The sequence below is a fragment of the Chenopodium quinoa genome, unplaced genomic scaffold, assembly GCF_001683475.1.
Source record: "Chenopodium quinoa cultivar QQ74 unplaced genomic scaffold, ASM168347v1, whole genome shotgun sequence".
In the NCBI taxonomy this organism is placed as follows: domain Eukaryota; kingdom Viridiplantae; phylum Streptophyta; class Magnoliopsida; order Caryophyllales; family Amaranthaceae; genus Chenopodium; species Chenopodium quinoa.
In genome coordinates this window covers 5,296,852-5,311,607 of record NW_018745000.1, presented here as the reverse complement: position 1 = coordinate 5,311,607, position 14,756 = coordinate 5,296,852, and the positions used below count along the sequence as shown (strand labels likewise).

The following is a 14,756-nucleotide window of genomic DNA, read 5'->3' as shown; positions in this document are numbered from 1 at the left end:
TTTTGTGATCAATCTATTGGGTGCAGGTGAACTTGTGAGCATGTCAAGTCTACCATTGTTGATAAGTTATTTTCCAAGATTCACGAAAAATAACGTATTCACAATTTATTTGTTTTCAACAATGATAGCATTTCTGGAAATTTATACAAAAACCTGACCGCTTAAATGGGGAGGAATATAACCTGAGAGCTAGTCAAATAGTCAATAAAGACCTAACTAAAAAATCATTGTTCAGCAGTTCTGTGAAAAGAGAAGAAATAGAAAATTTTGACATCAACACAACAAAGCCAGACTCAATTCATTTAGTTGATGCATTTTGTATGATGGGTTCTTTTTACAAGATGGAAGTGTTAACTATGGAATTTAAAGATTTGGATTATGTAAGCGCTGCTCGCCTATCCACGATTGTTCAGGATCTAAAGTTATAGGTTTGAGCAAAGCTGATTGTCCAACACATAAGTATGCATACTTGCCGTAGAGTTCATGGCTTGACCCTGGACTGTACATGTATAATTCTCCAAAGCCCCTCCTTCCAACAATGACTGAATTTCTTTTACCCTGTTAAAAAAAAAAAACAAATTTCAACAAATTAGTCCAGTAAATAATCATTGTGAAGTTTTATCCATAATTTTTCAAATTAGTTATCAAAATAACAAGTTAAAAAGCCCAACCCTGTCTATTATTGTGAAGTTTCGAGGTGCACATGTGTATATCCTGCTCATTTTTCCAGATAAATGCTTATAATTATCTTTTTCTTCACCTTCTGTTTGCTCGTTTATTTCTGTATCGTCGGATTTTGCACCAAACCACTCTTTGAGGGATGATAGAGGCCATGACTGACTAGTCTTTTTGTTCTTTGCCATGTTTGGAGGCATTATGAAGAAGTCTGAGATGGTAGGTAGCTTGTTGACATAATTTGATCCCTCTAATCCAATTGCATAAGTGGCATCTGGTGAGCTCAGAGTCAGATGGCTTAGAATAGAACCTCTTAACTCGAGTTGTGAAGACCTCGAGTTTGAAACACTGACCTCTGAACTCAAGGTATCATCTTTCAGAGTTATGCTGTATTTTACTTCAACCATGTTTCCAATATCTCTGCTTATCATTTCTACCTGCATTATAAGATATACAGTATGCCATCAGAAAAACTGTGGCGAGGAAACTGAACTTTAATCACCTTACAACAGCTAAAATGTCCATAATATTTGCACCATATGTTTGTTCAGCAACTTTTGACTCGATTTACTCACTCAAAGAGGAGACTACATGTTTGCAATTGCTGCTGCAATCAGATACATATACACCATCCACAACGTCCCAAAGATAATGCTCCGTAATTGGTCACTCTTTCTATAGTAAGTTAGATATTGTAGTATTTCATATTACCTTAATGCTACCGATGAAGGGATTTTCTTTGCTGTTTCTTATACTTGATTCTATCAGTTGCATAAATGTTTGATCATTGAAATTTGAAACCTTCTTTCTACTTGTATATGTCAATTATGTAACAAAAATTTAGTACTTAAATGTTTCTCTAAAAATAGCAGAAGCAAACCTGAATAGAATCTTGGGAGTTCCCTTTAACATCAGTCAGAACCCAACTAACAGGAGACCATGAAAACCCATTCTCACCAACAAAATTCAAGGCCAAAGAAACACCACCTTGAATGACAGGACCACCACCGCCATCTCCATACATAGTTCCTCGTTCTGAAACAGAGGTATGCAAAACCTCAATGGAGCTTCCATGCCACATCTTAGGCTTATAGGATGTGATCAGACCACTAGGCATCAAAATACTGGCTGCACTCCCATTCTCCAAGAGCATCCTGACAACATAGCTGCTTTGTCCAAGCTCGGCAAAAGATACTCCATGGCTTCCAAATTCACTCTCCAAGTACTTAACATTGAAGGGAGGTTGTGGGTAGGCAACTGAAGGAGAAGTCACCGATATTGGTAATTCAAAGTCTCTTTTATTGAAGGTAATATATCGGGATGAATTAGACAAAAGGTGAGGAGGAAATGAGGTAGGGGAGTTTATGGATTTTGTAGTGGTTAGTAGAGAGGTATTTGATGGGAAAAGAAAACTGCAAGACATTTTTTCTTGAGTTCCATCAGAATATGGTGTTCATGGTATAGAATGTAGGAAGGACATGAAGTCCAAGAGGAAGCAAAAGAAGATAGAGAGGGTCCACTTATCCTTGCTACCAGCAATTTGTCTCAAGCAGAGCTTTTACTTGGAAGTGTATATTGAGATATTTTCTGTTGATTATTGTCAACTTATGGTGATTAGCTTAACAAAATTTTCTTATTTTTAAATTTAGAAAACTTATTCAAAGGGGAAATTCTATGTCCCCTATTAATTTTCACCTGGAATTCGCTGATCTAAACTTATTAGAGCTTATCAAAGAAATTATTTATATAAACTTATTCCTCCCAAAATACAGAAGTATTTTTTTTCAGGATGAAGAAGGAACGAAAAGCCTTGGGAGGGGGTAAGCAGCCTTATGATTCAGACTTATGGTATCATTAAATAGCCCCAGACTTACTGTCTGCTGATCCAATTCCATCCAAATACATACTCAGAACGTTTATTCTATGACAAATATATGATATATTCATTATGAATATGTAGGATATCATTTGCACAACATACCCCTTTGATTGAGCTCATTTTTTTCCATCAAGTGTAATTAAGTAAATCAACCATTCCATCTAGACATGTAGTAGATCTTTATATTTCACTGCTACTCTTACGAAGTTATGATTACTTTTTTCCTTGGCGGATCCAAATTGCTTAACCTATACTACAACATATGTAACAGCTAACTGGTAAACACAAAGCCACATGAATAAATGATTTATGAAGCCTATTTATCTTCAAGGTGATAAATCATGTTACAATGACACATCTTTACAGTAAATGTAATTACAAATTATGTAAGATTATCATGCTCGATAACCTGAGCCCCTCTCCACCCCTCCCCTGGGTCCACAGTCACTGGTACCAACATCGAAGCAGGTCCTGTACAGATGAAGTATTCCCTGCCATATTTTTCAGATAAAGAACCAGGGCTTGCTAAGTATATGTCATCATAACCCATTCTAATCACTCGAAACACAAGCTCCCTTCCCTGAAACAACGAAAACATAAGAGTTTCAGTCAGAAAATGATAGCAGAATGTACCAACTTTATTATGCAGTAATTAAACATAAGTGTTTCAGTCAGACGAAGGTTTTTTCTGTTACCTGATCAATCGTCTCATATTTTGATGGCGGTGTTCTGTAGAATCGCTTTGATCTCTCTGAAGGAGGAGCTGTATAAACCCTGCTAAACTTATCCTTCAAAATGGTAATAGGCACATCTTGCGTGGTCCATTGACCGGGCTTGCTAGGAGACTGGGAACTATCAGCTTTCATGGCTTCAGCAGGAGAAAGAATCTCAAAAGGTGAAGATAAAGGAGGGTGAGCACAATAAGAGCAACCTTGAAGTCCTTGTATTCCCGAGCCTCCACGTTTTTTGAATTTGATATGGCTGAGTATTGCACTTGTAAGATCAATCGCCTTGCAGCCATTGTTCTTCACAAGAACTGCTGATGCCATGCTTTCAGGATACAGGGAAACTACATATGTTATGTCTAGAGTTCCACTGGTGCAACTCAATTCAACCTGAAAGACGATCAAGTAAAAGGGGGAACAAGAATGAATGCATCTGTTAAAGTCCAGCAGAACAACTGATGGTTTTAAGCTTCTATCTAATCATCCTATGCAATAAAAAATAAAATTACAGGGGCAAACCGGTGAACTATGCTGAGATCAGACATACAAGCTTCTTATAGGTAGCTAAGCTTGCAAAGTATTTGTAACATTTGAATGTATGTACATAAGTTCTTTAAACAGTAATAAAGTGTTTAAGTTGTGCTATAATATCTTGAAATCCATGCGTCTAATCTTTGGATTTTATTTTGAGTTGGGTGCCAGAATTTCCAGATAATTTCTGAGCATAATAAGCAGACAAGCCACCAACAATGTATTGAACATAACAAGCAAACAAACAAGTTAAAATCCAACTTAGCATTTTAGTACCAATGCAAACCCCTCTTAGGGAAGCAGAGAGCAAGTTAGAGATTGTCAAATTAAATAGTCTTAGGCCTGTTCTCATACTATTATTTTCAGTTCAGTTCAGTTCAGTTCAACTTTAATAAGTTTAGTTCAGTTAAGTTCAGCTCCTAATTTCCTTCTCTTATAAAATATTCATTTCATTTCAGTTCAGTTCAGCTCTAATAAATTCAGTTCAGTTCAGTCAATGAGAACAAGCCCTAACTTTACCTAAACAGTCTAGAAACTAGTTTCTCCGCGACTCCATCTAGTCATCTCTTTGTCCCAAGTCCCAAATCCTCATAATTACTGTATGATTCTACCCAACTAAAAATCTTTATACTTTAGTACCTAAGTCAATTCTTTCATGTCGTAGATAAATCAAGTAACAGTATAGATTATTTAAATAATCTCTCATTTATTATTTTTTTTTTGACAAAAATAATCTCTCATTACTACATTAGGAAATGTGAATGTTTTCTTGTCATCCTAAAATAGTACTTTATACTTCAGATTATGTGGATGGTCTACAGATTATGTGGATGGTCTCTTCTAGCTCCTTTTAAAAATTTCATTGAGGAATTCCGATATGGGTAGCCTTATGGCCGACCTTACCTTCTATGATTAAAGAGTACCTATAGCCATTGTAAATTAGAGTTTGCTAAGTAGTGGTAATTCAAACTACATATAGTATCACAACCTCTACGCCATTATATTGCACAATTCAATACTTTGAAGCAAATTAATTGGCCAATTGATCAGTAGTTTATCATACAATGTCGTTTACAACAAGATAAGAAAATTGAGACAACTTTGTTTTGAATATACCTGGACAGCATCAAAAGAATCTGAATCAACATTTTTTACAGACCACTCAGCTCCTGCAAGTACTGACCCTTTAGCAGCAGCAGCAGGTTCAGACTTTCTGAAAGGGTCTGGTTTCTTAGCAGCAGCAGCAACTGGTTGTGTTACATCATTAAGCACTAATCCAATACCGCCTTTGGACTGTGGAAGTGTGTACAAAACCTCTTCAAACCCGTCGTCTTTCCAGTACACTTTAGGCCTATACGAGGTAACATGTGCATTTGATAGTTGCAGCTTTAATGAGCTCCCATTTCTTACACTTAGTTCAACTATGGAAGTAATAACATTTGTACTTGTATCAGTTGATTCTAAAAAGTTTATGCCTTTTCTACCAAATTGATCATTGAGAGACTCAACTAGAGCAGACGGTGAGGCGGTTGTTGCCGGGGCTGAGGAGGCTTTGCAGAATGTGGTGGGTTTGAGTAGGGAGAATGGTAGTAGAGACGCCATAGAATGTATCAGTGGCAGTAGATGATGAGGTGAGATAGAGGTTTCTCATCCTCAGTTTTTTTTGGTTTTTTCAAATGGGATTTTCTCATAAGTGGGAGTGGGGCACCCATTTTTTGGCTTCACATTCATTGTTTTGGCTCCATTCTTGATTTATTAATTTATTTTTATATTATTTTGGGGGCGTTTTTTTTCAGATTTGGTTGTTTCAATGAGGCTAGAACTCAGAAATGTAAATAAAGAACATAATAAACTTTTATTCGCCCTACGTGAAAATAAAATGATTCGTTAAAATATTGAGAGATAACTTGTTTTGTTGTTGACTTGAGATAACAGTTCTAATTGAAAAGTTACGTCTAGTTACGAAATAATTGTTTGGTTATGTAGAAGTTTAGTACAGATCCCTGAAAGATCACCCGCATTTGGCCAACACAATAGCAACACAAGATGATTGGGAGAATGAAAGAATCAAAACTATAATATTAAAGTTGTAGATTCAGTTTTCTTCCCCAAACAAGATGAGCACATGACATGAACTCTTAGAACTGATCTACGACTAACAGTTTTTGTTTACTAATTTCTTCTGACTATAGCTACAACAACAATCTAGCACTCTCCATAGCAAAAATTTTTGTTTCAAATCATCAAAAAAAACACTAAAATAAGAGATAATTAATGCACCCAGGAAACGGATTTCACGTGAACCAACAAAATTACAAGCAAAAAAAAGGGAAAAAAGCTTTTCATAGGAAGCACTTAGTCTTCTTCCATTCCAGCCCCAGCAGCAGCGGCAGCATCTCTCCTGGGTCCACCAGCTTGTTTTGCCATTATGATCTGCAGGGAAAAATCAACCAGTATAAATAATTTAACTACTGTAAATCAAGAGTTAATCAGGAGAACAATCAGGAGAACACGATAGAGCAAAGATGCAAGAAATATGTAAATGCATCCTGAACAAGGTTTGACCCTCAAATTATAATCTAATTATTTAAAATTACTTGTAACAATTCACAGGATGGCTAGGAATTAAGAACTGGCAGTCACTGGCTTAGGCAAGGCTTATCAAGTGGTTGCCAGCACTGTCTGCCCCAGTGGTCCTAATCTATTCAGGTTAGTTCACTAATCTCTTCAATATATCTCACTAATCCTTTACAAAGAACAAATACAAATTATGTAAATATGTAAGTGAGCCTTGAGGTCCTTGCCCTTACCTTTGCCTTTGCCTTAGGGCCTTGATGTGCATCTTTTAAAGCTAAGAGAAACAACCATATTGTTGAAAACGGTGAGAGCCAGATTTTACCCCAGTTGAACAGCACAATACCAATGCCAAGGCAGGTGAATTCCCCAAAACAGAAAATTATTTAGTCCGACAAGAGAGGGGTTTGTCCAGTTCGTACGTGCACAGAGTTATTTTATAGGTTATTCATAGTTACAGCGAACTATATAAGAGCAGGCATCATAAACAGACAAGTTACTAAAGTAAAGCAGTTAAGACTTGAGATAGCTTGAATTGACCCCCTTTTACAATGCTTAGCGAAGCAAACTCAGTAATAGTTCTAATATGAACTAATGATAGAGGAAGAAGAGTTGAACTCTAAAAAATTAACCCAATGTTCCTTTACCAATTGGAATATTGCCATGTTCGTAGATACTAGACAATCAACCTTTGATCAACATTATCCATTTCAACTTTTCAAGCTACAAAGCAAGTTGAAATATACCTGATCAACTCGTAGAACAGTGCAGACAGCGTCAGCAGCATATTTGAGAGCAAAGAACCTGCACAGAAGGCAGTAATATAAGATATGATTATCTAGCTCAGATACAAGAATTTTTTTAAGACCAGCAGCTCTAACTGAAAATTTTGGCCAGGACTTTGCTAGAAGGGAAATTAATAATTGACACTTGATTCACAATATATTAATTAAAACTGAGATTCCTCAAAAAGATATTCCATGGAAATTTGATATAAATTTGGGAAATGACTACACTAGGCAAGCAGGAAATATCTTACTTGGTGACATGGAGGTCCCAGATACTCAATGCTGAAACATCCTTGCAGGCACCCTCCTCAAGGTCAATGCCAACTCTTGTATTTCCAGATGAATGCTCACTATATAATGATGATATGATCTGCATCGCATCAAGGCCAGCATTCTCTGCTAGTGTTCTGGGGACCATCTCAAAGCTCTCCGCAAACTTTGCAATGGCATACTGATCTAACCTGTAGACATGAATGGTTCAGCATAATTCAATATAGTTCTCAGAGAAACAGAGCTGATATATTGCACATACCATAAGACTATAAAGCAAAATATGAAGATAGAACTAGAAGAGAAATGATAGGAAAATGACCAAAAATAAGCCTAATGTACACACACAGACAATTCATCCAACTACTTTGAAGTAATTAGAAGTAGAGAGATTAATAATAAAGATAAAACACTAGTGTGCGAAAAGTAATGCTAAAAATATTTCCATATGACTTCTCAGATTGATAGGCAACCTTTTAAACATACACATATAAAGCAGATAAAAACACAAGCAATGGATACTTTACCAACAACTAAAATTATAGATCTTGAACCTAAATTTAACTTGATCAAAGAAAATGAGACACCAAAAGAGATTGGAGAGCTAACTCCACATGATGTCTTCTAGAATTAGAGTTAATTAAGGTAGCAGAACTGACAAATCAAATTCCATGCATTACCATAAAAATCCTACATTCATTGATGGAGAAAAAACAAATAACACATAAATAAACCTTCTAAGAATTCCGAAATAGCATTGTTCATATCAAACACTATCCCATTAACATGATTAAGTCCATCAAAGTCTAAGGATAAGTCAATACAAAGACATAAAAGACAAGTCAAAATTGCATGCATAATTAACATTACAAGGAATTTGACATGCATGGCACTAAAATCATTTACAGGGGAAGAAACAGTCCAAGCAGATTAATATGGTCTCAAGCAACTATGTTCAAATCAGACTCAATCTTATGACCATGAGTACACAACATAGGAAGATGGCAAGGAAAATAAAATACATAAAAGTTATTTTATGAAAAATAAGAATACACATGACAAGTCATCTGATACATCTTCTCTCAAAAAGACGAAGAGTGGTAGCTGGGAAAGGAGAAACATGGCCAGCACTCAATAGGCAGCACTGCAGTTTAATTAAAGCAGTGATGATATGACAGCAAAATGACCAGCTTGGTCAGACCCGAAAGGAAATGTAATCAAGATGAGATTCCTAAGACTAGTTATTAACAGCTTTGTACTAACATAATCATGTCCTAAAAGTCTAAGATCCATAATTACCCTGTTTCTTTGAAAGAGAATTCCTTCAGTCTTCTTGCTAACTCAATCTCAGTAGCTGCTGCACCAGGGATAGTTCGACTATCCTTACACATAGCCTGGAAACAAAAGGCATAACAAAACATGAACATCTTATTCAAACTCCAATACTCATGAAGACAGAAAACAAAGTGCAAAAAACTTGCCTTGTATGTGTTTACTCCATCATCAACTGCTCTTTCCAGATCATCCAATATACTATCTGTGCTTCCTCGTAATACCACAGTTGTCAAAGAGTTCCCACCTTCTTCATTTCTTACAATAGTGACCTACAGGAGTAAGATAATATAACTAATAAATTTTCAACCATCGAACACATGAAGGAATCCATAACAGAAATAAAAGGGATAAGCACCCTATAACACAATTGGATGTAACAATGCTGATCAACAAACATACCCTAGTACCACCGATTTCTTCAACAGAAACAGAATCGACATGTCCCAAATCATTTGGATTAGGCTGGCTGAGTTTTAACTGCCATACCGACATAATCACAGATAAGTTAAAGAGATCAAAAGGATAGCTTAAAAGACAACCACCACATTTAGAATTCCTTACAAGTGCAACTGCCCCAGTAGTGCGACAAAATCTTCGCAACTCAAACTTAGAGCTGATCTTGAGGACCATAAGCCTGCAACCAAGAGAAACAGAGTTAACATCCAAAAAAATAAAGAATCTGAGCATCCCCTGTCTTACTACAACATAGGTCATAGCATATCAACAAATTACCTTAGCAGTTAATACATACTCAAGATCCTCCAACATGTAAGAATCATTTTACTATATGATGAATATCAACCTCATTACGCCGTAACCAAGATCAAACACAGCACTTCACAATTCACATACATCATAACTCCGTCACATTGGTTAATGAGAAGAATATAAATGCATAACAAAGTTGTCCACCATTCAAAAATATCAACTAAATGAAACAAATTGACATTTGACACAACAGCAATATGATGGTCATCATCTTCTACATAGAAGCTTGTTATACCAAAAGAGGGATATCTTCCAAATCCCATTAAATATGGTCAACAAGTTCAAATTTGTGAGGAGACAGTATGGATGGTGTACTATGCCCATGGCTCCATACTTGTAAGCTTTTGGTTTTATTTATAACTAAAGACGAAAGGGAATAGGTTGCCTTCACACACCTACATCAATTTTCTTTCACAAGTTTACGCATTTCTGAACTTGCAACCAATAAGGCTTTGTCAAGCCCGTGACCAAAAATAAGACACAAAATGAATATAAAGTTTTCCGAAGCAAACAACACATACTTGTAACGCTCACAGAAGTGCAATGCCATGTCTCCTACAGCTCCACCGCTGACGATAACTTTGGCACCAGATTCGGCAACTGCCTTAATGAGCTCTTCAACTCTTGCTTCTTCAGTTTTGGAATAATTCTCCAGCTGCAATGCATGAAAATAAATATAAGAATTACTACAGAATTACAATAGCAACTGTATTCTAATTTGACTATGCCCATCTCGGACGCCAACACTAGCCATGCCCAATTTAAAACACAGTTTTTGTAATGGCCAACGTCACTCGAACTTGGCTATTTGTAACAAAATACATGTGCGCTATTTCATGAAAAATGAAGATTCATGGTCAATACCCATGTCGTAGTACTGAATACCTGACATGGGGATGTGATATAAAATGAAGGGTCCAAAAAGCAATTGTAATCATTATATTTTCATCTGTAACAAAATACATGTGCGCTATTTGTAACAAAATACATGTGCGCTATTTCATGAAAAATGAAGATTCATGGTCAATACCCATGTCGTAGTACTGAATACCTGACATGGGGATGTGATATAAAATGAAGGGTCCAAAAAGCAATTGTAATCATTATATTTTCATCTGATCATCAAAGTAAGCTAAAAGTAGCCAGGGTACCTGCTCAGCACTGTGAATGAGAACAGTTCCTTTTGTTTCGGTAGCTGAAGTATCTACACCTTGTACGAACACAGCAACCTGAAGATGCACAATTAAATAATCAAGGACTGTAGTACTGCATTTTCCCACATAGTAAACATCAGGAGCTTATGAGTACAAATGTAAAGTAGAGTTAATTGATTACAGAAAAGTACATGAGCAAGGAACTCGTCACTTAATAGTTAGAAAGAGCTAGTAGTGTAGTGAAAGAAGTAGAATTTTTAGAAGTAATGTAATAGACAGTAGTGGTGAAAAAAGTAGCATTTCTAGAATTAATGTAAAAGACATCTTGATCAATAAAGCTAACATGAAGATCTAACTAGTGACAATAAGTTTATAAGTAGAAAGGGTTCATTAAGTAGGAAAGAATAGGGAAGGAATCTGACCAGCACAAAGTCAAAGTTAAAGAAGAGACATGCACCCAGGATACTATAAGTAGACTAAGAATACTTAAAAGTATTGCAAATCAGAGGAGGGGCTCCTATGAGGTTTTCCCTCTAATTGTTAGCACACTACAAATTCCTATTCAGAGAAACGTCTTTAGTGAGCTTTAGACAGTCAAGTGACCCCTTCCCCATCCCCCCTCACAAAAAAAAAAAAAAAAAAAAAAAAAAAAAAAAAAAAAACTCCTTTATGTCTGAGTTCTTCCCGGACATATCTTTAACAGGATCACACATCCTTAGTCAGTAGTCATCTACTTGATCCTTTTAATGTAGGCATAAAACTAAGCCACACCTTTCACCTTACTAGGAACAAAAGTCCCCGTTCAGCTAATTTTGAGCCACTTCATTCCAGGCATTGACCATCACTTACACCCATCTATCAAATAGCATAATGTTACCAACCTACTACCAAGCTCTTCTTTGCAAGTGAAAAGTAAATTAAAGAGAAGCAGCAGTCAACATAATGGAGCTCATAAGAAGCTTAGTCATTATGAGAGAGAATACTATAATCCATGATGGCAGAATGTCAATCTTAATTCCTTCACCTTTGGTGTGAAAATAAGGAGTTTGAAAAGAAGAAAACACGATGGCACTAATAGGGTAACATCTAACAGAGTAACATATGTAAAGACACATATGTGATTATTAGGTAAGCAGGATAAACCATAAACTAACAGAGTAACATCTATAGCTATATACTCACTCTCGACAAGTTAGTTTGCAACAAAGACAAACGTAAGAAAATAATATCAAATATAGGCAATAATACCACCTCATGAAAAGACAATGGAAACATGAAGAATAACTTGCCTTGGATTTCTCCACTCGCTTTATGCTGCCAACAGCATCACTCTTCAAAACCATCCCTCGCACAACAGTGGAGTTGTGCAAACCACCTCCCACAAGTTTTGCAACACGAACATTATCAACATTGAAGTTTACAGGGTTGTATGGACACACTTGGATGCATGCCTATGGAACAATGAAAGTTGAAGCCAATTAAGAAATGAATGACAACCAATACTACAAGGATACGGATTTCATTATCAATAATAAGAACAAAGGCCATTTACATCGGCAATAAGGTTGCACAGCATATCTTCCTGACCAAACTGCTTGCTTGCAACCGCAGCTTTCATCCGAGAAATAACCTCGTCCTTGTTTCTCACGTCCATTTTGTCAGAACCTTCCTCAACCAACTCACCCAAAATTTTAATTGTCTAAAGGAAAATTATAAACATATATTAATTCAATAAGCAAGAGTCATTAAACCTGTTACACATCCAAATAAAACATAGCAAGCATGATAGATATGACAAACCTCATTGATTCCTTTGGTATATCCCGTGATTATTTCACTTGGGTGCAGTCCCATTCTTATTAGTTCTTCTGCACCTCGAAGAAGCTCTCCTGCAAATGAGATTGTCAAGTTTGCTCCATCACCAATCTCTTTTTGCTGAGCTTTACCGGCTAAAACCAAGATTTTAGCAGCAGGGTGCTGTATCTCGAGCTCACTCACGATAGTACCAGCATCATTTGTAATAAATTGCTTATCCAAGTGATTAATGACCAACTTGTTCCTCCCTACACAACATAAAATACACATCTCCCAAATTCAATTTAAAGTAATATCAAACCATATGAGATCCCTTGACAAATGAGAGCAAAAATAACAATATAGAAACCTTAAAGCTACTTCAAGCGCTCCAAATCATGATTCCCTCCGCCAAGCAAGTAAAACCCGTTCGCAACAACGAATAATAGAGTGGATCCAAGAGTAAAGTGCGGTTAATTTGGGGGTTTGGACCTTCATTTAAGTCTTAATTATTAAATTAACGGTACATTTACACTGTATAATGCTCAAATCATTGACAATGTCCAATAGAATAGCTATAGTTTGAGGATCCAATTATATCAAAAACCTAGAGCTAACTACAATACTTAACCAATACAATCCAAAAATTCAAATCATTCCCAAAAAAGCAAGTTCCTTTCCGCCATTAAAACCTAAACCCAGAAAAATTCACACTCGAACAAAGTAAATAATATCAAAAAACTGCAAAAAAAAATCTGGTTTTTTCCAAGACAAAAAATTTAAGCAAACAAGCAATAACCCACTTCATAAATCAGAGAAAAAACCCAGAATCTGTGATCTAAGAGAAAAAAGGAGGGATATTTTTACCATTAGGGCCAAGAGAAGTGCGAGTAATGTCAGAAAGTTCTTTGCAGGCTTCGATATTTTTACAGACGGCTTCTTCAACACCAGAAAGATGGCGATGGCCTTCCTTAAGCATGGATTGTATACCATACGGCTGTAAATTGAACCCCATTTTTAGAGAGAGAAAGCAAACGAGAGGAGAGAGAAAGAGGAGGGTTTGTTTGGGTTCGATCAGAGAAGTGGGTTTAAAGTGAGAGTGTGGTTTTGGAAGAACAAGTTTGAAGAACTGAGAGAGTCAAGTCGAAAGCCCTAGAATTTTATTTTTTTATTTTTTTTTTTTGAGTTAAAAAGCCCTAGAAATTTTCTTGCTTTTTCTCTAACAAAATTTTTATTTTTTAAAAAGCTCAATTTTAATTTTTTTTTTTTTTTTTAACTTGAGACTTATTGACTTCATAGTAGGGCTGAGCAAAACTATCCGAAAAATCGTTCCGGAACCGTTCCGAAAATTAGGGTACCTGATCCGATAACCATAAGGGTTTGGGTAGGGCTGAGCAAAACTACCCGAAAAACCGATCCGTAACCGTTCCGAATATTAGGGTACCCGATCCGATAACCTTAACGGTTCGGGTACCCGTTCCGATAATTTGTTATCGGGTATGGTTATGGGTATCATTTTAAAATTAACGATTACCCGAACCGATCCGAGAAGCATTTTTTTTTTTGTTTTTTTTTCCCTACTTAATTAAATCTATTAATATAAATCTAAACTTTTACTTTACTTCATAATCACTTTATAATATCAATGATTAGTAATATTATTAATAATTTGGTCAAGATCATATGGTATTGTTTTTAATTAGTTGTAAATTATATCATAATAACTACGTAATTAAGTTTAATTATCATTATTGGAATCTTATTGGGTACCCAATAACCGATCCGAAAAATTCGGGTACCCGAAATCCGAATACCTGAACTTATCGGTTCCGGTTATGGGTATCACTTTTAGTGATTTTGGTTATCGGGTACCCGAACCGTTAGTACTAACGGTACGGGTACCCGTCCCATGCTCACCCCTATGTTCGGGTACCCATTTCGATAATTTGTTATCGGGTATGGTTATTAGGTATCATTTTAAATTAACGGTTACCCGATCCGATCCGATAAGCATTTTTTTTGCTTTTTTCCCTACTTAAATCTATTTTTTTTAAATCAACTCTTACTTTACTTCATAATTACTTTATAATATCAATGATTAGTAATATTATTAATAATTTGGTCAAAATCATATGATATTGTTGTTAAATAGTGGTAAATTATATCATAATAACTACATAATTAAGTTTAATTATCATTATTGGATATCTTATTGGGTACCTGTAGACGTCGTTTGCAGTGGGCCTATGTTAAAAGCACGTTG

The 14,756-nt window shown here is 35.9% G+C and overlaps 3 protein-coding genes across 3 annotated transcripts; all 3 read right to left on the bottom strand.

Moving 5' to 3' along the window:
• Positions 1–273: 273 nt before the first annotated feature.
• On the bottom strand, positions 274–2,213 carry LOC110707537 (protein NDH-DEPENDENT CYCLIC ELECTRON FLOW 5-like). Its single transcript, XM_021885557.1, has 3 exons — positions 1,556–2,213; positions 672–1,112; positions 274–558 (listed from the first exon to the last, which is right to left on the bottom strand). Exons 1-3 carry the CDS (start codon positions 2,096–2,098, stop codon positions 364–366), a joined length of 1,179 nt encoding a protein of 392 aa, XP_021741249.1. The 5' UTR covers positions 2,099–2,213; the 3' UTR covers positions 274–363.
• A 620-nt stretch (positions 2,214–2,833) lies between these two features.
• Positions 2,834–5,734, bottom strand: LOC110707536 (photosynthetic NDH subunit of subcomplex B 2, chloroplastic-like). Its single transcript, XM_021885556.1, has 3 exons — positions 4,927–5,734; positions 3,250–3,669; positions 2,834–3,134 (listed from the first exon to the last, which is right to left on the bottom strand). The coding sequence occupies exons 1-3, from the start codon at positions 5,410–5,412 to the stop codon at positions 2,937–2,939; spliced, it is 1,104 nt and encodes a 367-aa protein (XP_021741248.1). The 5' UTR covers positions 5,413–5,734; the 3' UTR covers positions 2,834–2,936.
• Positions 5,735–5,860: 126 nt separating this feature from the next.
• Positions 5,861–13,680, bottom strand: LOC110707535 (T-complex protein 1 subunit theta-like). The gene is made up of 13 exons (XM_021885554.1): positions 13,361–13,680; positions 12,500–12,762; positions 12,252–12,398; positions 11,989–12,150; positions 10,697–10,774; positions 10,067–10,200; positions 9,339–9,411; positions 9,177–9,254; positions 8,924–9,046; positions 8,742–8,836; positions 7,424–7,633; positions 7,131–7,188; positions 5,861–6,243 (listed from the first exon to the last, which is right to left on the bottom strand). Exons 1-13 carry the CDS (start codon positions 13,506–13,508, stop codon positions 6,166–6,168), a joined length of 1,647 nt encoding a protein of 548 aa, XP_021741246.1. The 5' UTR covers positions 13,509–13,680; the 3' UTR covers positions 5,861–6,165.
• Positions 13,681–14,756: the final 1,076 nt, after the last annotated feature.

Excerpts from the sequence above, each read along its gene's own strand:
- LOC110707537 (XM_021885557.1), bottom strand. The coding sequence starts at position 2,098 with ATGTCTTGCAGTTTTCTTTTCCCATCAAATACCTCTCTACTAACCACT. Across the intron at positions 1,113-1,555 it reads ACTCCCAAGATTCTATTCAG|GTAGAAATGATAAGCAGAGA; the intron begins GTTTGCTTCTGC and ends CTTATAATGCAG. Across the intron at positions 559-671 it reads ACTTCACAATAATAGACAGG|GGTAAAAGAAATTCAGTCAT; the intron begins GTTGGGCTTTTT and ends TTTTTTTAACAG.
- LOC110707536 (XM_021885556.1), bottom strand. The coding sequence starts at position 5,412 with ATGGCGTCTCTACTACCATTCTCCCTACTCAAACCCACCACATTCTGC. Across the intron at positions 3,670-4,926 it reads ATTCTTTTGATGCTGTCCAG|GTTGAATTGAGTTGCACCAG; the intron begins GTATATTCAAAA and ends ATCGTCTTTCAG. Across the intron at positions 3,135-3,249 it reads AATATGAGACGATTGATCAG|GGAAGGGAGCTTGTGTTTCG; the intron begins GTAACAGAAAAA and ends TCGTTGTTTCAG.
- LOC110707535 (XM_021885554.1), bottom strand. The coding sequence starts at position 13,508 with ATGGGGTTCAATTTACAGCCGTATGGTATACAATCCATGCTTAAGGAA. Across the intron at positions 12,399-12,499 it reads ATACCAAAGGAATCAATGAG|ACAATTAAAATTTTGGGTGA; the intron begins GTTTGTCATATC and ends ATTTTCCTTTAG. Across the intron at positions 6,244-7,130 it reads CTGTTCTACGAGTTGATCAG|ATCATAATGGCAAAACAAGC; the intron begins GTATATTTCAAC and ends TTTTCCCTGCAG.